This window comes from Mauremys reevesii, linkage group 10 (genome assembly GCF_016161935.1).
Source record: "Mauremys reevesii isolate NIE-2019 linkage group 10, ASM1616193v1, whole genome shotgun sequence".
NCBI lineage: Eukaryota > Metazoa > Chordata > Testudines > Geoemydidae > Mauremys > Mauremys reevesii.
In genome coordinates, this window is record NC_052632.1 from 27,534,666 (window position 1) to 27,557,348 (window position 22,683).

Sequence of the window (22,683 nt, forward strand, 5' to 3'; positions counted from 1 at the left end):
CAGGTCATCTCTGTTACCAATCTGTAATCAATAATCACAATCATCAACATTTGTCTATTTGCACAGACTATGTAAAATGATCCTTGTTTTGTGTATTTTATTGTAACTGCAAGGATACATAGCACTAATAGATTTTTGACATGTGTGCTGGGTGAAATATGAGAGAGATTTTCTTCTGTTCCTGAATAGTTACAAAGGAAACACATGCACAGATTATGAATAAGGTTTACCACAGGACTCAGTATAAGTACAAAATAATAAATTACATTTGCTAAGAACTTTGATGAGTTACCACACAGTAAATGAGATTGGAATCAGGAAAAAATTGAACAAATGAATGACATTCTTGATTTTTGCAAGAGATTAATTTAGATGATTTAACTGTTTAATATTGAATGCAGTAGCCAAGTCCTAGAAAAGGGACTGTCTAAGCATTTTAAAATGGGCATAGGTAGAAATTTTCTTAGAAATGAATCCAAAATGGCACCCATGTTAGACTCAATAGCTGGTTTTAAAACTTAAAATGCCTCTTTTTTCCATTTCAATACACATACTTGAGCATTGCCTCAACTTATACACTGCACAATATGTGTGTTCAATGGAAAACAAAGCTTTTATGATTTAAAACTTTGGAATACTGCTTCCCAGCTTTAGGTCTGGAGGCAATAACCACTGCATTGTCTCGATATCAGTGAAATTCTTTACCGACTCATTTTTTAAAACATTGTTGTTGGTATAATGTAGATAATGTAATTTAGAGGTGGTTTCTGACAATCTGTTGAATAAAGGACAAATCTGCTGCAAATCACTTGGAGTCCCAATAGTATTTTATTACTGATTTTCTTGAGAATGGCTGTGAAAGCTAAAAGTATAATTTTATTTCATAATAACTTCTGTTCTTCACAACAGGTCTGAACATTCAGGACTTGAGCAACAGCTGTCAATCAATGTAAAAGGATTGATCATTAACTAGTAATTAAACTGTGTGCACAGCAATATATGTGATTCTGAATATATTTTCAATTGCAATAAGAAGATTTCTCTTTGTAGAGAATGTATTCTAGCCACTTCTGCAAGAAAATCACTTGCACATACAACCTTGGGGAGATCTAAAGACTATTTAACTGTAACTATGATATATGCAGATGTTAATCCCCTCATCAAGTTCCATTCCCAGCCACAAAATACCCACTATTTACAGGATTTCTCACTGACAATTTGGTTGCAATTAGCTTTGTAAAGCAGCATGTATCCTCTTACTAGGATCTAGCTCCCAACTGCAGCACTGTGTGTAACCAAACTCTCACAAATGGACTGAACAGGCCTAGGGAAAGATGTAAAAGGTCCGTGTACTTTCTGTACAACTGCTGATGTCCAGAGTTCAATTTTTTTGATGTCTTTAGGTTGACAGTAATTCACTGAGGTACCCTTCAGTTGCCTGAGTACATTTAAAAGGGAAGGCTGACTATGATCGAAGAGCAGGGAGATTTGGAAAAATCGTGTAGCATTTGGAATTCAGAGGAAAAGCTGAGGCACAACAGACAATATCCTCAAATGCTGTTAATGCCTGAGAGACTTTGCTACAGGAAACAGCCATCACCCATCAGAAAAGGAGCTGCAGGTGCTGTTACAGGTGCAGTAATGTTTTCAGATAGAGGGGATTTCTCCTTCCTCAGTAAGGGTTCACTAGAAGCTGCTGGAAAGAGTGTCTTCCGTCTTCTGTGCTATATGTAACCTAAATGGGACAGCAACAAAACAGGCACATTGTTCTTAAAGGCGGTGTTCTGGTTATCCTCGGAGATGTTCTGTTCTTTGGAACACAGATACTTCCGATCCCTTAAATCAATGCAGGTCTCTCCTTACTCTACACCTTCCCTTTTTAGGTTCTTAAATATGTTATTTATTGTATTGATGTTCAAATGTGCAGAAATTCCTATGCTGTAAAGCACAGATTAAAAATACAAATAATATATTTCATGTGTGCAGTGTTCAACTTCTAGTTTATCTCCATTGTGGCTCAATGTCTAGAAAAGGCCTCTGGGCAGAATCATATCTGAACATGGGATGGTGCACCAGAAGCATTCTTATGACTTACAACTATTTCTTGCCCCATTGACCCTCTGAGTTCAGTCTTTGCTCTGAAGGAATGTACGGACAATACTGACAGCTGGGCTATCTTGGAGTTGCTTTCTTTTCAACGCCTGTACAGGTCATTTCTTCATGGCCCCCGTGTTTGTTGGCACTTGCTTGGACATTAACAATCTGAGTATTGTTTTTGACCACACTTTTTCTACAGAAAGCCCTATATGTGGTAAAAATGGCATTTTATGTTGAAAGGGCTTGTGATTTGTTATCTGATTGCTGACAGCCAAATTCCTCTTGCTGGAACAATGTGCAGGACCCAGAATGATTAGATTTACTATGCTGGGTAGATTTTGAACCCCTCAGGTAACGTCACTTGACTTCAAAAGCTCCTGAGAGTTACAATGGGAGGATGCTGGTATTTCTATGCAGCCTGATGTGCAAGAAAACTGCCATGTAAGGCTTGTATGCAACATCAGCTCCCTTCTCTTCTATGGGGACAGAAGCAGATGCAGAGCTCCTATTCGTGTGTATGGAGTACTCTGTGTAATACAACACAGATTTCAAATATGGTTACAATTACATTTAAACATCTTTTAAAACTAAGTCTATTGTGACTATTTAAAAATACCAACGATTAGCACTTATATTGTGTTTCACGACTTCAAAGCATTTTCAGAATAGGAGCCCTTAAATCTCCATTTAAGCATCCTTTATCATCCCAGGGGATCTTGAAATCTCTGATACATTGAAACTACAGGTCCAGCCAAGAGGCACTTCCCTAATAATCTGATGGAATGTAGGTACCAGCAGTCTGAAAACCTCTAGAGGTTATATAAAAGTCCACACAAAGGGGATGTAACTCTTTGGGCTCCAGTTGACAGCTTCTGAAATTCCTCTACCACCGAGAGCAATATTTTTCCATTCGAATGAAAAGAAACATTGAGATGTGGGACAAGGGAAGAATTTATCTTAGTACAAGAGCACCAGGGAGCTGGCCACTGGCCAAATTTTGTTCTCTTCACCTGCCACTTCAGAACTCAGGGGAGCCAAACCAAAAATAACTTTTGTTTTTAGCACTTGCTTTTGTTTATTCATGTTTAGTGCTTTGGCTGTGGCCTACATGCCTCCCTGCTGGTGTTCAGGGTTTGCAATGGCTCTGCGATGAAGGGTCCAAAGAGAAGAATGCTGGTTTTGAGTTTTTGAGCTGCCTTAAATGCCAGAAGCAATGTCCACAGATTTCTGACATTCTCATTCTCTGAGGAAGCTGGGTCAGAAAGTATAGTACTCTAATGGGATTAAATCAAATTAATTCAATTTCCAAAAAGGAGACTAAGGTTTTGACTACACTTAGAAGTTTTGCCATTTTAGCTATGACAGCACAGTTAGAGCAGCAAAATCCCACTAGTGTAGCTATAGTTATACCAGTAGTACCTTCTACCAGTGTAACTGCACCTACACTGGGGTTTTACCAGAATAATGAGGTGGCAAAAATGACACCTAACTAACATAGTTATGCCAGGAAAACGTTTATTAAAGTGTTGACTGGACCTAAACAGGGAGATTCTCTCTTGAACTGGGGCTGGCAGTAGAGAAGAGTCCTTTGTAATTCTTTCAATAATTAATCTTGTTGAGCATCATCAACTAGTTCTACAGTAAAGGTTGGGTTATTATTATATCTGTCTAATGGAATATCACTGAACATGTTTAACTGTGGCAAAGAAGTACAAAAACTTATCCGCTCCTTTTTTTTTTTAAATTAAACAAATTCTTTCCACTGGTCACTGAAACCAGTCATTAAACTTTCAAATCTCAAGTGTAATGGCAGCATTTTTTGCTATTTGGTGAAAAACTTATCATTAAAGACATCCTCATATCTTATGAAAAACATATCATTCAGAGAAAGTTGCGGGAATATAGCCTATGTTTATCATTTTTTATTTTAAAACGAAGGAACATTTCACGAAAAAAAATCTGTTTCATTAACTTTTGTTGCTTATAATTCACTTACCGTTAGAGATCTGTAATATCGTATTAGTTACTGATGACAGTGTGTCATCAAATGAGAACTGTGTACCTGGATTTGGTGTAGTGGGTAGCTCTAACTTTACTGTCCATGCTTCTGATCCTGGGACCAAACAAACCCCAGGTGTAACTTAACTCAGCCTAAGGGATGATCTAAATTATGCTGGCTAGAATAGTCCTCTACTGGTAGCTTTGCTGTCCAGAGCAGTGTACTCCAGCCTCTGGTCTACCCAGGAAATATCACTTATACCATGGGGGAGGGAAATGTTACAAAGAGCTGGTTGCTGGGTTTGTGTCACATGAGGATTCCTCTGCAGGGGAATCCCCAGCTGCTCTGTGGCAGTGACACAAAGGAAACTAGAACTGGATTTATGTCTCCAGCTGAGAGATACAAGTGTAGTAGTAGAGGAGTAAAGAAACAAAAATCTTATTTTCATCCAAGTGTCATAATAATTTCACCCAAGTAATAAAAACAGGGGGAGAAAATGACAGCAAATATATATCATAGCAACTGAACAAAAAATAAACCGACGGTTTGTAATTAGTCCTAAAGGTGCACAACCAAAATACTTTCCCACTTTAAAAAATTGTTGTATAGATAAAAAATTGGTGATATAAATATAAATATATCATTTCAATGTAAAACTCACCTGACTCCAGCTTCCAGCAAACCACTCCACTTTACCCACACAGGGTCCATTGTCACAGGGGATTGTTTCAGAGGGTCTGTTATTCCCACAGCCCTCCAGTGGCAAGCTGCTAACATGGTTGGTCATACAAACTACTGACCGTGTTCGGACTCCTGCACCACATTCAGCAGAACACTGTATGATGGGAGATGAAATAGACACTTATTAGCCCCATTCTTTGGACCACAGTTACACAATGAAATGAAGAGCGAGAACAATCCTGGAAGCACTAATGATACTATTCAATGCTCATTATTATTTGTATTACTGTTGTGCCAAAAGGCCCCATATCATGTCAGGGCTCTATTATGCTAGGTGCTGTACAAACATAATAAAACACAGTCCCTGCTTTAAAGAGCTTACAATCTAAATGGTCAAGAGAGATGAAAGGGATGAGGTGGGGAGGGAAGGATAGTGAGCAGGATGAAGTCATGGTAGCTCTTCAAAGCTCTTCTCCTCCACCCCAGATTTGTTTTGTTTCTGTATATACACACACAGTGGGAGAGGGTGTGAGCAGAAGGAAGGGGGAAATGGATGAATTAGACCAGCGGTCAGCAACCTCTGGCATGCAGCTTGCCAGGGTAAGCACCCTGGCGGGCTGGACCAGTTTGTTTTCCTGCTGCGTTGGCAGTTCGGCTGACCGCGGCTCCCATTGGCCGTGGTTTGCTGTCCCAGGACAATGGGGGCTGCGGGAAGCGGTGTGGGCCGAGGGATGTGCTGGCCGCGGCTTCCCGCCATCCCCATTGGCCTGGGATGGCAAACTGCGGCCAGTGGGAGCCGCAATTGGCCGAACCTGCCGACGCGGCAGGTAAATTGGCCCGGCCCGCCAGGGTGCTTCCCTTGGCGAGCCACATGCCAGAGGTTGCTGACCCCTGAATTAGACAAACTGCTTCTCAAAGTAAGAATATGAGACATGCATGGCTCCATTTTCAAACTTTGGTGCTTCAGGCAGGACACCCCGTTTCACATCTGGGTGCTCCAATTGGTATTTATACACCAATAGTGACAGCCTACTGCTGGCAAAGAGGATGGGGGCCGGGAGGCCTTTCCTAGACCCCTGTCACTGGTCCTGAGGAGGGCTGCAGAGCATGTCTTGAAGTCTGTTGGTCATGCTGCAGCGTGCAACAGCTAGAGCCACCACAGCGTGATAAAAAGGTACATGAAAGGGTCAGGCAAACCCTAACTCAATCATTATTAACTCATCACTAATTATTAAACAAATAATTTCAGTGTAAAACTATTGATTATAATTTTTTCCAGAGAACTTGATTCTGTGATACATTAACATTAACAGCTCTTGCACAAGTTAAGTTTTGCCTGTAAGGATTAAAATATATGCTGGTCCCCTATTTAATACTATGACCTACATAGTTCTCAATACGTAAGTGTTTAACTGAGCCCTATAAATAACTGTATTTCAAACCAACTAAGCAGGAATGTGCAGTGTTGCTGTAGCCATGTTTCAGGATATTAGCGATATTAGCGAAAGAAGGTGGGTGAGGTAATATCTTTTATTGGACCAACGACAAGCTTCTTCGTGTAAGCTCAAAAGTTTGTCTCTCTCACATACCGAAGTTAGTCCAATAAAAGATATTATCTCATCCATCTTGTCTCTCTAAGTGGGAATATGTCTTGTATCCACTCGGCATATTACACCCTAGAAAGGTATTGTTAAATATACAGAGGGTAAGGGGGACAGAAGCAGGGTTATCCTGCAAACAATTTCCTCATTTCTAAGTAATTTCCATTTGACAATCTAATTTACTTTTCTGCTTCCCAAACAAAACAGAATTGGGAACAAGCTTAGTCTGTGAAGTCTTCCAGAAATTCTCAATAGTCTTCTGTTTTAAATGATTATGTCTGAGCTGGACTAATGTCTCAAATAACAAAGGAAATACCAGATGGGAAGGTATCAAGCTATCCCACTCTGTGCTGTGAGATTTAACTACAGATTAGCAACCCACAAAGGATCTGAGCAGCAAACGTAAAACCCAAATGTTTCTTATTTTAGTATTTGGTTTTCCATGTTGTTTTTTTCATAAGTAAAAACCTCCTATGTGAAAGCCAGGTTCCCAAGAGCCCAAAGGTAGAGCCCAGCACAGGACTAGCGTAGTGCCCTGCAGCGGGACTGGGATCCCACAGTTCCACGGGACCTGCTGCCATAATAGCAGGAGCGGATGGGAGCAGAATTAAAAACCAGTCCTGCACAGGGCTCTACCCAAAGGTACAGCGAGGGAGTATTTGGCTAAAGCCATGCTTGCCCTTCCAGTTTTTACAGATTACACACATATGTTATGTTGCTTTGTATTCCCACAAAAATACAAGTCTGGGTGACACCCACCCTGATATTCAGAGGCACGCTGTTTCTTTTCTTCCCAAACTCCCTCCCTCAGTTCAGCTTGAAGACCCTTTTATTCCCTACCTTCTTAAAAAAAATAATTGAAACCAGTGTTTGTGAAGGTCGTCAGAATGACCTCTGGGTAAAACTGAGGTCTGATCTGGCACCACTTGCTCCGGGAGCAGGAGGCCTGAATTTCTGTGTTTATTCACAGGATAGGTAGAACAGGTAAGCTGTGATTGTGCAAGCTTCCACACACTGATGTGCCAACCTGGAGTTACATTGATAATTCAGTCTCCAATTCTTATTCTAAACTAAGATAGTCAATGTGGCTTCCAGGTAAGTGAGAACAGCAGTGCAGACATTTGCCTACGAGGAGCTAAACCAAGCCCTCTCTCCCCACTCATTTCATGTGGTTTTAGGCCACCATTTTTAGTTTTAACTGAACTTTAAAAAAAACCCAAAGAAACAAGTAACATGTTTTCTAGTAAAGCATTGGTAAAACTCGCCAATTTCTGCTGATATCCCTTCTCCAGACCCCATCCCTATCCCACACATTATTTCCTACACTATTTAGAAGATTGTGCAAATCCTCTCCAATTTATGTACTACAATCATAGAATATCATAGAATATCAGGGTTGGAAGGGACCTCAGAAGATCATCTAGTCCAACCCCTTGCTCAAAGCAGGACCAGTCCCCAGACAGATTTTGACCCCAGTTCCCTAAATGGCCCCCTCAAGGACTGAACTCACAACCCTGGGTTTAGCAGGCCAATGCTCAAACCACGGAGCTAAATAAAAATAAAAATCAATCTATGAAAAGTTAAAAAACAAAGTTACAAAAATCATTCACCTCCATTCCACCTAAACTATGTGAAAACTGGACCCTAGTGCTTTTGGAATATACTCCAAGGTGAAGCAAGCAATGATCTACTGGCAATACATTAAGGGCCAAATTTTCAAGAGAGCTCAATCACCATGTAGGAAGCCAAATAAAGGCCAGATTTTCAAAGGAGATCAGTGTACTGGGAGCAATGCTGATCTCCTTTGAAAATCTGGTCATAAGTGTCCCAAATAGAAAAGCTGGCTCCTATTTGTCTGAGATACTAAGCATGTTTAAACCAATCAGACGAAACACACAGGAAAATTATTCAGTGTGAAGTTAAATGAGCTAATGCAGCAGAGACACTAGAAACTTTGTAGAATTAGTGGTTAATTGGTACTTACATTAAAATAGTGACCCAGCCAAATCTTTCCCAGACGAACAGTAAAAATGCCGTAACTATTTGATAAATTCAGCTTATTTCCCACTTTATTTTTGTATTACCGGATTGGTTTATTTATTTTTATTTAAAGTGATGCTCTAACCTCTATTGTCCTAATATATGCTCATTATCTTTCAGATCCAAGAGCTATGCCCCTGCTCCCAACATCAGGGAGTTTTATTATGTCAAGTAATTGCTTAAACTTTCTCTTGCCTTGTTACAACAGAATAAGGGGAGTAGCTGACACAGAACCTCTCCGGAGAGATGCCAATGAAGATTTTCCTTCAGACTGGTTACCGTACTGGAATGCTGGGGCTACTACACATTAAGTTTCTGAAACCATGGGAAAAGTGTGTGAGATGTTTAGAAGTAGGGTGTTGGCTAGAAATACACTAGTGGTGGAAGAGCAATAATAGGGTTGCAATAGGAATTAGGTGTGACCAGTGACTATCCCAAGTCACAACACAGTGAACTGCACTACCACTGTTAGTGATGTGGACAATTAGACACCCCCCCTCAGAGTCTGAACCTTGGTGAGAGTTGGACTCCTGAAGACGTATGTAAATCCTTGAGGGTGGAAATATTTTTAGTGTTGCTTGTGAAATCTGGTGCGCTATTGTACTTAACTTCAGCATTCTGTGATAAAATATGAGCTTGTTTTATTGTAATTCTAATCTCTATGTATAGTTTCCAGTAATAAAATGTCTGGTTTTATATTAATGTCTGAAAATATAATAGCATTCTGTATTGACCAATGAGTGCCTGATTGCTTATAAACAAACCAATTTGTTTTTGGCAGTCACATGTTTTTTAGGAAATCTGAAGCAGCTGCATCATGCGAAAGGGATATAAACTGGAGGAGGAAAAAAGGCTTCTTTAGGCATTGGCCACACTTCTATCAACATGTCCTTCAAAATTAGACTGGTTTTGCGTTTCATTGCAAACTAAATACTGAGTTATGGCTTTGCACTGAAACAATGCAAAATTGGTGCTCTAATAGGGTTTGCACACAAAATGAGGGGAAACTTGACACTTTGACTGAGTTTTACTTAAAACTTGGAAGAAAAAAACACATTTGCATGATCTCCTGTGAGGTGGAACCTCTGCACTTTCCATGGCTTTCCCTAGGCCTTCCTTACCCTTTAGTTCACCAGGACCAGGAGAATTCTATTTTATATGTGCACTGTTAGAAACAATCATTGTTAATCATAATAGACGATGGGATACAGGCAGTGTCGATTTAGAGTTAGTGGGGCCTGTGATGTTCTGTACCTCAGAGGAATATCCTTATAATATGATTGTGTGGTATCCAATGCAAAGTTTGTCATGTCAGGTGTCTTCGGAAGGCTCATGATGCACTGAGCATTGTCGTTATGGTAATATTATAGTAATCGTTGTTATAGGTTGTAATTTCATGTATATAGTTATGAGGCTGAAAATGTGTCCTCATGGCTTAAAGCAAGCCCAGGCAAAGACTCTTCAAGAGCAGAGGGGCAGTTCACACCTCATCAGGGCATGTATGGTACAAACCCAGCCCATCCTCACAGGAACAAAGGACATTGGCCTAGGCAGCAACAAAGGATCTGTTGGACTTTCGAGTGATCCTTTGGTCAGTTTGGGACTGCGATGAGGTAATGCTCACCTGACTCTGAAGGGAGGGGGCAAAGCCAAGAGAGAAGAAAGAACATGATAAAAGGAAGAGATGTTTGCCATGCTCTTCCTCTCTCTTCCACCTCCATCTACAGACATCACCACCAAGTGACTGAAGCGCTGATCAAAGGGGAGAGCCTGGATGAAGGGCAACCGGCCAGCCTGTGGTGAGAAACATCTAAGGGCACTGAAAGTGTTAAGATCAGCTTAGAATGTGTTTTGCATTTATTTCATTTGACCAAATCTGACTTATAATCACTTAAAATCTATCTTTATAGTTAATAAATTTGTTTGTTTATTCTACCTGAAGCAGTGTGTTTGGTTTGAAGTGTAACAGAAGCTCCCTTTGGGATAACAAGCCTGGTGCATATCAATTTCTTTGTTAAATTGATGAACTCATATAAGTTTGCAGCATCAAACAGGCATAACTGGACACTGCAAGAGGGAGGTTCCTAGGGTTGTGTCTGGGACCAGAGATATTGGCGAGTGTCATTCACTTACACAATCCAAGGAGCAACTTACATGCCAAGGGCTGTGCGTGAACAGCCCAGGAGTGGGGGTTCTCACAGCAGAGCAGGGTAAGGCTGGCTCCCAGAGTCAAGGATTGGAGTGACCTAGCAGATCACCGGTCCAGATAAAACCAGGTGAACTTCACAGAGCCCTGTGCACAGCTTCATTTTTGGGGCATCCCCCTCGGGACCCAGCCAAGGAAAAGAGCATTCTTTCTCATCTCATCTCCATTTTTCATTCTTTTTTTCTTCATCCTCCTCCTATATTATAAGTAATGGGAAGTAAATGAAAATAAAGTGAGGTACCTTGATTGGGGCAGGGAGTTGGGTGCAGGAGGGAGTGCGCTGGGTGGACTCTGGGAGGAAGTTTGGGTGCTGGGTGTGGGCTCTGTGCTGGGCAGGGGGTTGGGGTGTGGGAGGGGGTGAGAGGTACGGGCTCTGGGAGGAAGTTTGGGTGCGGAGTGCAGCTCCTAGGAGGGGGCGGGGACAGGGTCAGGGGGTCTCCGCACACTGCTGCCTGCAGGCACCGCCCCCTGCAGCTTCCATTGGCTGCAGTTCCCGGCCAGTGGGAGCTGCGGAGTTGGTGCTCAGGACAGGGAGAGCATGCGGAGACACACCCCCTCCCAGAGGCCGCAGGGACATGCCGGACACTTCTGGGAATGAAGCAGTGCAGAGGGAGGGAGGTAGACTGGAAAGGGAGCCACCTTAGCCCTGCTGCTGGCATGTCTCTGTGCGCCCCTTGGTAGGAGGTGGACAGTGGGTCTCTGTGCGCTTCCCGGGCCGGGGGAAGCACGTGGAGCCGTATTCCCCTGCCCCCCAACAGGGGGTGACATGCCAGCAGCTGGCTGCTTTTGGGAGCAACGTGGGGCCACCGGCCACGGTATGCAGGCAGCCTGCCTGCCTGAGCCTTGCTGCACCGCTGGCTGGGACTCAGGGGCAGGTTGTCAGATATTTGTCCTGCATTTTGGGGGCCCCACTGTCTTTGCGGGCCCAAGCAACCGCATGGTTAGTTTCATGGTAAATCCGCTCCTTGATACAGGATTAACTAGGGTTTCTATTGCTCGTGGCAGGCTAGCTAATCTAGTGTACTAAACCAGTCACCCATACAAACAGTCCCTGAACATTTTGCTGCCCTAAGCAACCACCTCCGTTGTAGAGTCAGCTTTGGGAGGATAATTTGGCAGCCTTCAATATCAGAACTGTAGGCATTTCAGAATAATTTAACAATTTGGAAAGTCATATTGTATATTGATTTCTAAAAACTACCTGGAATTTCTAGGGTGAATTTCTCAAGTCATGGATAATGCACTGTCAAAATATACGACACTAAACAACAGGAAACACTTTCACTGAAATATAAGTCAGCTAGCCTGTTGAAGATGAGATTTGTGCCAGGTTACAGAGCAGTAAACTGCAGTGGATAGACCTAGTTTTATGGTAGAACTCCAACCAGCCATCTCAAGGCTGTATCTTCAAGACCAGTAAGAACTCAGTATTAACAGGAATAATCCCGGTAAGGGTATACATCATCTGAAATTGACACAGAATTTTAAAAGCAGCAGGTAGCACTAAATCTGCATACAACACTGTGTACATAAATCCAGTGTCCCTATTTAGTCCAGGATTTTTAGTGTCTAGCAAAGTAATGAATTTAAACTCCCAAGTTCATCTTTGAAGGTTTGAGGATGAGGACTGAGAGGTCAGAAATAGAGTGATCACTTTGTGAAAAGTGTTCACCCACAGTGATAAGGTGTTTTTGTCTTTTATCATTTTTCTGTGTGAGTTCATTCGACAGCATAATGCTTGTTTCATTTCACCCACACAGTTGTTATTGGGGCAATTAGTGCACTGGATGAGGTTGTGATATGTATTTGTAGGAGCCCATTGATCTTGGAAGGTGTGTTGTGAGGGGTGTTGATCATCGTAGCAATGAAGACACGTCTACAGATTTTGTATCTGTTTTTCTGGAAGTGTCTGACACTGCTTTGAGTTGGTGTGTCCTGGTCTGTGGGAAGCTGGCTTCTGATGATGAGCTTGGAGAGGGTGGGGGTTGTTTGTAGGCCCAAAGAGAAGGTTCAGGAAAGATTTATTTCAGGATGTGGTCCCCACTGAGTACGGGTTGAAATTGTTTAATGATACCCTGTATGGGGTTCCAGTGTGGGGTGGTAGGTGACAACTAGGAGTGCGCGGTCAGAGGGGATTTTATTTCTATATTGAAGCAGATTCTCTTGGGGTATTTTGTGTGGCCCGTTTCATGATGCAATTTAATTCTCTGGTGGAGCGTCCTTTTTTGGTGAAGGTGGTTTTAAGTGTGTTAAGGTGTATATCCCGGACTTTCTCCTCAGAGCATAGTCTCTGGTGTCTGAGTCCCTGGCTGTAGATAACAGATTTCTTGGTGTATTTTGGAGTGGTTACTGGATCTGTGAAGGTAGGTGTGGCAATCTGTGGGTTTCTTGTATATAGTTGTCTGTCGGGTTTCACTGTTGAAGACGAACGTGGTGTCAAGGAAGATGATGCTAGTGTGGGAGCATTCTAGAGAGAGTTTAATTGATGGGTGGTGGAAATCTATGTTGGAGTTTTGGTTACCTGTCCAGAGGATAAAATATCGTTAATGTAGCTCAGGTATATACTTTGTTTCTTGGTGCATTTATCCAGAAATTCTTCCTAAAGGTGGCCTATGAAGAAGTTGACATATTGGGGAACAATCCTAGTACCCATAGCTTTTCCCAGGGTTTAGAAAAAGTGCTTGTTGTTGAATGTAAAATTGTTATGGATGAGGATGAAATGGATGAGTTTGGCAATGTATTTGGGGTCATGTGGATATCTGAGTGTTGTCCATTGTCTTGTAGATATTTGAGGCAGGCAGCGATTGTGTCATTGGGAGGGATTTTTTTTCCTTTCCCACCCCATGACTGGAAAGGTGCTAACTGAACACTTCACCTTGAGAAGTCCTTGAAATACATGTTAACTAGTTATGCTAAACAATCTGTTTCATCTTGTATTTATCAGTGACACTCTGAATACATTTCCCAAAGGTAAAGAAGAGCTCCGTGCAAGCTTGAAAGATTATCTCTCTCACTGACAGAGATTGGTCCAATAAAAGATATTACCTCACTCTCCTTCTCTCTGTAATATCCTGGGACCAACATAGCTACAACAACACTTCTTACATCTTCTCCTTATCTCCGGGCATGTCTACACTTACCTTGGATCGCTGCGGCAATCGATCCACCGGGGGTTAATTTAGAGGGTCTAGTGAAGACCCACTAAATCGACCACAGATCGCTCTCCCGTTGACTCTGGTACTCCACTGGAATGAGAAGCATAAGGTAAGTCAACGGGAGAGTGTCTCCCGTTGACCCAGTGTGGTATAGACACCACAATGAGTTGACCTGAGCTACGTCGACTCCAGCTATATTATTCATGTAGCTGGAGATGTGTAACTTAGGTCGACTTAAACCCGTAGTGTTCTGCCACTCAGGCTTGAGGATATGTCATTGCACTTTCTAAACCTAATTTTTCACTTGTTGTGACATACTGTTTATTTATGGCATTTAACTTTCATAACTGAAAGTATGGTCTTTTGATTATGAGGCACAGGACTGGGACTCAAGTGCCCTGAGTTCTTTTTCCAGGTTTGCTATAGACTCACTTTGTGACCCTGTGCGTAAAACTTATCTCCTGAACTTCAATTGTTCTGAGCACCTGCCAACCCATGGAAGTCAGATGCTCAGCACTTCTGAAACCTTAAGGATGTCTATGGAAGTACTTCCCCACACAAAATGCACAGTTAACCTGTGGAGCCCATTGCCAGAGGATGTTGTGAAGGCCAAAAGTATAACTGGGTTTTAAAAGATTAGATAAATTCATGGAAGATAGGTCCATCAATTGCTATTAGCCAAGATGGTCAGGGATGCAACCCATGCTCCAGGTGTCCCTAAACCTCTGACTGCCAGAAGCTGGAACTAGACAATAGGGGATGAATCACTCAATAACTGTCCTGTTCTGTTAATTCCCTCTGAAGCATCTGGTATTGGCACTTGTCAGAGACAGCATGGCTAGATGGACCGCTGATCTGAACCAGTATGCCTGTTCTTATGTGCCTCCATTTCCTCATCTGTTAAATGGGGATTACATTATTAGTGTATGTGAAGAACCCTATAATCTCTCCAATGGGAGATATAAGGTAAGTATTATTATTTCATTTTATTGTAGCATAGCTGAGATTCAAAGCTAGTCTTGCTTTGCTGTTCCCTAATGCACAATGCTGTTTTCTTCACAGCTTTTATTTTGGCTTCCAAATATCATTAACATTTTAAAATCTCTCTCTTGTAAATATGTACTAAATATAAAATGAGAAACAAATGAACAAACAAAAATATGGTAATACAGAACAACAACTGAGCACTCCAGTCAGTTGAAAGAGAACATGTGTGATTTTCCGACTGTAGTAAAATAGGAGAGTGTGTGTTCCCTGCTTCTCACTCTCCAGTAAACTGAACTATAGATCAGAGCCATATGGACCATTAGCAACAACATTTCCAGGCCACATGGATCTCATCTAATTTCTGTTAACCTAGTTTTGTTGATATGTTTGGTAACGGTCACCAACCTTACACCCTGGCCTGGATTGATTTATGAATTTGACTCCAAATATGGTGAAACTTTGCCATTTTAACACAGTATTATTTTGAGGTGGGGGGCAGGGGAGGGCTCTAGCGCCCCCCACCCCAAGTTTCATAGGGGAGGTCTACTCACCCTAGCCCCAGAAGGAGCTCTTAATTACACTGGTCTACAATTTTTGAGAAGTCGTCTGCTTCAGAGATAAAATGTGCTATTTATTATGTATTTTGATGTGCTAAATTAGCTGAACCCGTCCATAAAGAGATTTTGGAGTCATTGTGGATAGATCTCTGAAAACATCTGCTCAATGTGCAGTGGCAATTTAAAAAAGCTAACAAACAGAATATTGGAAATCATTATGGAAAGGGATAGATAATAAGAGAAAAATATCTTATTGCTTCTATGTAAATCCACGGTACACCAACATATTGAATAGTGAGTGCAGATTTGGTCACTCCATCTCAAAAAGATATATTGGATTTGGAAAAAGTACAGAGAAGGGCAACAGAAATGATTAGGGGTTTAGAACAGTTTCTGTACGAAGAGAGATTAAAAAGACTGGGACTTTTCAGCTTGGCAAAGAGATGAATAAGGGGGGATATGATGGAGGTCTATAAAATCATGAATGGTGTGTAAAAATTGAATAAGGAAGTGTTATTTACTCCTTCACGTAACACAAGAACTAGGGGTCACCAAATGAAATTAATCGGCACCAGATTTAAAACAAACAAACAAAAGTATTTCTTCACAGTCAACATGTGGAACTCTTTGCCAGGGGATGTTGTGAAGGCCCAAACTATGAGAGGGTTCCAATCCGAACTAGATAAGTTCATGGAGGATAGGTCCAGTAATGATTATTAGCCAGGGTGGGCAGGGATCCAACACCCTGTTCTGCATGTCCCTCACCTCTGTTTGCCAGAAGTTGGGAGTGGGCAACAGGGAAACTTGATGATTACCTGTTCTGTTCATTCCCCCTGGGGCACCTGACATTGGCCACTCTTGGAAGATAGGATACTGGGCTAGATGGACCATTGGTCTTACCCAGTATGGCCATTCTGATGTTCTTATATAGAATGCAGATGCATCTGCTCCTCGCTGTAACCCACTAGATCCCACTCTCCTCCCAGAACTGGGATAGAACCCAGGAGTCCTGATGGGGTCTCTCTCTCCACAGAGTTAGTAGTAAAGTAAGAATATACATTAAAATTTAAAACCTAACAAGGGTCCCTTAAGCCAGTGGTTCTCAAACTAGGGCCGCTTCCTGCGGCCCCCATTGGCCTGGAGAGGCGAACTGCGGCCAGTGGGAGCCGCGATCAGCCGAACCTGCGGACACGGCAGGTAAACAAACCGGCCTGGCCCACCAGGGGCTTTCCCTGAACAAGCGATGGCCCTAGTTTGAGAACCACTGCCTTAAGCAACTTGCCACAAGATGTCAAAACATGTTATTAGAGCTGAGTGGGCTCCTGTCAGCTAATTGCTAAGTTATCTGCCAAAAAACTAGAGCCTAAGGAGTCCCACAAATCATGGTTAAAGTTGCCCCCCCTACCAAAATCTGAAATGGTGCCCCTGATTTTGAGCTGTCAGGTTCATTGCAAGAGAGACTTGGGAAGACCTATGCAAATTTGTTTGTGCAAACTCATGATAGTAAATTTTACTGAGCTTTTCTGTAAGTGAAAAAAATCACAGATAATGTAAAGGCAGGATTTGGAATTTGGAAAGTTAATTAGCCAGTCAAATTTTTTTTCATAGAAAAAGAAACAATGAATGTAGTATGACAAATAGAAATAGACTGGAGTTCTTGTTAAATGTTTTGGGCCCGACCCTGCTCCTGTTGACTTCAATGGGAACAATACTACTGCTCTCCCTTTTTCATACTGAAATAAATGGAAATTTCTCTCAGTGTGTTTCAGTTGGAGCTTAGTGGATATCAGAGTCAGGTATTTGACACCTAACTTTAAATTCTTTAAGTATTTACTGGACCATGTCACTCTCTAAACTTGTGGTTGATTGGTTTATTTTTTGAGAGGAGGAGCGTGGAAGGTCTGGCTACCATATACAGAAGAAGCTACACCACGTGATCCACACTGTGGTCATGCAAACCATAAGCTTTGCACATGAAACATATATAAGCCCCAAAGTCCATAAGACTCTACATAAGTGCATACACAGGGATTCTGTCAATGTTCCCTGAAATAACTATTAAAGTAATGCTATGATTTTTTTGTGGTTTGGAAATTGTCTGTTATGAGTCTCCTTGATCTGACATGCAGCCTCTCTCTAGTTTCTTTGTTTAACAGAGGTTGCTTAATGGTGGTTATTAGACAGCATGTCACTACATCAATTCAAGCTTAGTTTACATATAGTGTAAGGTTATGACAGAAGCAGCAGTATAGAGAGACATGCCTTGCTTTACTCTTCAAAGATTTGCTTCAAGGAGATCACTTAGAGCAAGATGGCTTGTTCGAGGAAGGAATCAGAACTCGGTTTTATATAGCGCCTTTCAGACCCTGGGTATACAAAAGCATTTTACCAAGCAATGACTCAGTATTAGTGCAGTGACTGAAGGTAACAGCAGCTGCCAATATACTCAATACTATAATAGCTAACACTCTTAGCTGGGTAGCTCATTTTATGGTCTGTTGTATAATTCTATTATTAAGACAGAATTTCTAATGGTAATTGATTTCTATTAGCGTGTTCTTGAATAGTTCATACTATAGACGACAAGTAAATTTTTACAAATATACATTACAGCATGTCATTAGGGCTGTGACCATTACTGCTCCCAGTATCTCAATTAAGTATATAATTTAATACAATTTTTCATTAATTCTCCTGCTCATGGATCACAGAGTGCATCCTTCAGATCACCAGATTCCAGAGAGCCCGGTTCTCTGCCAATGATGTGGCCTGCTCTATACTATGGCTGAGGTGGGCGAGGGTGGAAGCAATGACATTCTTTCAGCATATGTGAGGTTGTTCAGGAGGACTTCTCCATCCAGCTATTGTTGGATCAAATGTATGCAGCTGGAGGGCTGATATGATCAAGGAGGTTTGAAGCACAGCCTGTAAACTCAAGAATGGCCATGCTGCCTGTATTTGTGGTATAGCTGCAGAGCTAATTGAGCACGGTGGGGATTCCATTTTGGGAGGGTTGACCCATATTATCAACTAAGAATGGATTCATGAGAAACTACCTGACGACTGGTGCCATGGGATTATTCCCCCATTTTGGAAAGGAAAAGGTAATGCTCTGGTGTGCTCTAATCACCACAGCATCACTTTGCCTTCCATTCCAAGCAAACTGTTCATGATGGTTCTTCTTGAGTGTGTTAAGCCCACCATAAGAAATCTACACTATCTACAGCAACTTCTGCTCAGAGAGACTCAAATTATAAAAATTATTACAAACACAACATTTTTTAAAAAAGCTTAAGGATAAGTTATATAAAAATTTCCCTACCCCCAACATTTCCTGTTACTTCAACAAATCATAGAAACATAGAAATGTCGGACTGGAAGGGACCTCAATAGGTCATTTAGTTCAGTCCCCTGCACTTAAGCAGGACAAAGTGTTATCTGGACCATCCATGACAGTGTTTGTCTCACTGATTCCTAAAAATCTTGAATGACAGAGATTCCTCAATCCAGTGCTAAACTACCCTTACATTGAGGAAGTTTTTCCTAACATAAATCTCCCTTGCTGCAATTTAAGCCCATTATATCTTATCCTGTCCTTAGTGGTTACTGAGAAAAATGTATCATTCTCCTCTTTATAACAACCTTTTACATACTTGAAGACTCATGTTCTCTCACAGTCTTCTCTTCTTCAGACTCTCCATTTTTCCCCCAGCTTTCCTCATAGGCCATGTTTTCTAGACCTTTAATCATTTTTGTGCTCTCCTCTGGACTTTCTCCAATTTGTCCACATCTTTCTCCAGATACGGTACCCAGAACTGGACACAATACTCCATTTAAGGCCTTATCAGTGCTGAGTAGAGTCACTTCTTACAACTTGCTTACAACACTCCTGCTAATCCATCCAGAATGATGGTTGCTTTTTTTGCAACAGTGTTACATTGTTGACTCCTATTTAGTTTGTGAACCACTATAATCCCCAGATCTTTTTTTGCAGTTCTCCTTCCTAGGCAGTCATTTCCCATTTTGTTTTTGTGCAGTTGATTTATTCCTTCCTAAGTGTAGTACTTTGAATTTGTCCTTATTGAATTCCATCCTATTTACTTCAGACCATTTCTACAGCTTGTCAAATCATTTTGAATTCTAACCCTGTCCTCCAAAGAGCTTGCAACTCCTCCCAGCTTGATATAAATCACAAAATTTATAAATCTACTCTCTATGCCATTGTCCAAATCATTTATGAAGCTATCGAACAGAACTGGACCCCATGACAGATCCCCACTCGATATGCCCTTCCAGCTTGATTGTGAACCATTGATAACAATTCTCCAAGTACGGTTTTCCAACCAGTTATGCAGCTGCATTATAGTAGGTTTGTCTAGGCTATATTTCCTTAGCTATCCAGGCTCCTTCCCTCTTTGCAATCTGCCTCCTGCTCCAGCCCTGGCTGGACAGTCAAGCCCCTGTCCCCAAAGACTTTGGTTTCTCTCTCTCCCAGGCCTCTAGCTCCTTGTAAATGTAATTTCTGCTTAGGTATTGGACCGCTCCCACTGTAGCAGACAATAATGACTGAGCTGTATTGAGCACCAATGCATACAGGAATTGAATGCAGAGATGTCAATGCCCAGCAGAGAGGCAGGTGATCAGAAGTTGCTCCAATAAAAGATTACCTTTGCCACCTTATCTATTCATATAGTGAATCTACATCCATATACACTAAGTAAAAATATGGACCAAATCTTCACCTACTGCTGTAAACACATTTGAACTGAACCATTTTAAGGTTCCAAAGTTGTGAAAGCTTATAAGTTCTTTCACTTACGGTTTCCAGCCACAAGTGCCACAGTACAATGAGAAAGACTGTTCTGTGGTATTTCCAGCTGGGAGTGGAAGTAGACATGTAATAAATCTCATAAAGAAGGTCTGTTCTTGTGAGATTTCTACCACACTTTTGCAGACTCGGGAGGTTTGAATAAGCTTTATTTTAGCATTTGAACTTTTGGCTGCTTATCTGAACTATTTGTGGGTCACCCATCACTGATCTACACTTATTGCTGAATTGTGGCTTGGCTTAAAATATTGTTTTTAAGAGTTGCTTTAGGAAATTCGAGTGAAAGATACAAAGCCTGCAAATCTGGGAGTGCTCATTTCCATATCATTTAAAACTGTCCATCTAAATGCCCTTAAACAGAAACACGCCCAATCAAAAGGGAGAGAGGTTGCTGAATCACTAAAGTAGTATTTGACATGCAAAAATAAAATTTTTGGCCAAAGGGACAGATTTGCAGAGCACCCAGAGCTCCCACTGATTTCAACAGGAATTGCTACTGTTCAGCACCTCTGAATATCTTATGCAGGTGTCTAACACAAGGATCCAATTTGAAAAATTTGGCCTGTATATTTTTCTGATTCATGTAGAGAAGAATCCCGTTCCTTTTATTCTTTTCACAAATCTAACTAAATGCACTGCTGGCAGAGCTGCTGCTAAATTATGCCAGACACAGTAGCAAACATTTGGAAATCATTAATTAGTTCACTTACTTCCATACACAGAAAAGATAACAAGCCCATTATTTATTATCCAGCTTTAAAACAGTCACAGGAGAAAAAAAATAAAGTTTTCAACATACGATATTTCATCTCTAGGCTCTCACTTAACATTAATTATTAATAAAAACAGTAACATTTAAAAACACAATTCTAGATTCAAAAGCTTCCTCCCAGCATGTTTTTATTTATTTTAACTTTTTAAAATAAACATTTTCAGCTATTAAAAAAAGTCACATATTTAATCCTGCAAAAATGAAAGTGTCAGGCTTGAGAAGAAAAAATAGAGAGATAGATCCAACTTGTAAAGATGCGCTTCACTGAAGTCAATGCAGCTATAGCAAATTAAACCAGATGAGGATCTGGCCCAGCATGTTCTCAAAGGGCTAGTTAAGCTTTTCTGTCTTTGAGGATAAAATGCTTTTTTTCTTTCCCACACATAAAATATCACTTGAATAACATTTTACAAGGAATCCAGCTCTACACGCTAGAAAAACAAACACAGAAAGGCACTTTGTGGTTTACACTACAGCAATAGGAAACTTTAGCTATTAACTTCTGGGTTAGTCCACATAAGACTGTACATTAACATTATCCTGAGTGACTAGCAACTTCCTCTAAAAGTTTAAATGTTCTAAGATTCAATGAGACATGCTCCCCCAAAAAATATGCCTCAAAAGTTAATTGCATTGGGTCCCTTTTATTCCATGGCAGTTAATTAGTCTGTGGAGGGACTGTTAATAACATTGCTTTCAAACGATGACTTCTATAATATTCCATTGCAGCACTTAGATTCTCTCTCAACAAATCTAATTGAAAAAGAAGGTTCAGTCTGGAGTTTTGTCATTCAGATCCGAGTAGGATTCTGATAATTTTTCCCAATTACGCTTTGAAGAGGTGACTCAGTAGTCAGTTTTAATTGAGCACCTCTTCCTACTCTCTGCTAGAAAATTTCTAAAATTTAAGGAGAACTGAATTTTGAAGAGCTGGAAAGTCTCTATGTCATCAGACTGAGTCATAGAGAATCATAAAATGATCCCATCATGGAATTAAAATTTATAGCATGACAGACTAGACACTGCAATGTTTGTGTTCATGTTACTGCACTGCCAGAACACATCATCACAGAGAGAAATGACAAGACCCTGGTGGCTCCACTAAATTCACTCAGTATGCTCCCATGTTGCCTCAGACAAAGCAGGCTGGTCAGCACACAGCATGACCTCTGAACCAGAACTGTTGGACCCCCAAAGTGTCACAGTGGATCGAATATCGCTGAGGAGTATATATGAAATCTTACAGGTACACCTCTACCGCGTTATAATGCCACCCGATATAACACAAATTTGGATATAACATGGTAAAGCAGCGCTCCGGTGGGGCGGGGCTGTGCACTCCGGCAGATCAAATCAAGTTTGATATAACGCGGTTTCATCTATAATGCGGTAAGATTTTTTGGCTCCTGAGGACAGCGTTATATCGAGGTAGAGGTGTATTTCCTCTGAACATGACTATCTGCCGGTGGGTAAGGACTGGCCAATGGAGTTAAGGGATGGAAGGACGAGGCCTATGCAATGAACACTGAGTTTGACTTGTGTATGGATAAGATCTGCTATGTGACCCGTAAGAGGGACTAAAATATTTTGTAAGTGCTAGCTATGCCTATCCTGTAAGTCTTAATGAAATAATATGTATATTACAACTATTAAGCAAATTCCCTGGGCTAGATCATCAGATGGTGTAAATCAGCATCTCTCTATTGACAGCAGTTTGACCCTGCCTATGCATCACTGGAACAAAACATATATCCAGCTTC

At 41.2% G+C, this 22,683-nt stretch overlaps 1 protein-coding gene across 8 annotated transcripts in view; it reads right to left on the reverse strand.

Annotated features, from left to right (window-relative positions):
* Positions 1-22,683, reverse strand: part of THSD4 (thrombospondin type 1 domain containing 4) — a 606,703-nt gene that overhangs the window by 25,089 nt on the left and 558,931 nt on the right. For 7 of the 8 annotated variants that reach the window (XM_039492160.1, XM_039492156.1, XM_039492157.1 and 4 more), the window contains one exon: positions 4,758-4,931. In XM_039492160.1, coding sequence (XP_039348094.1) covers positions 4,758-4,931 — 174 coding nt within the window. Of the gene's footprint in view, positions 1-1,572; positions 1,736-4,757; positions 4,932-22,683 lie in introns of those variants that run through there. The other variant, XM_039492161.1, reaches the window with a different exon arrangement.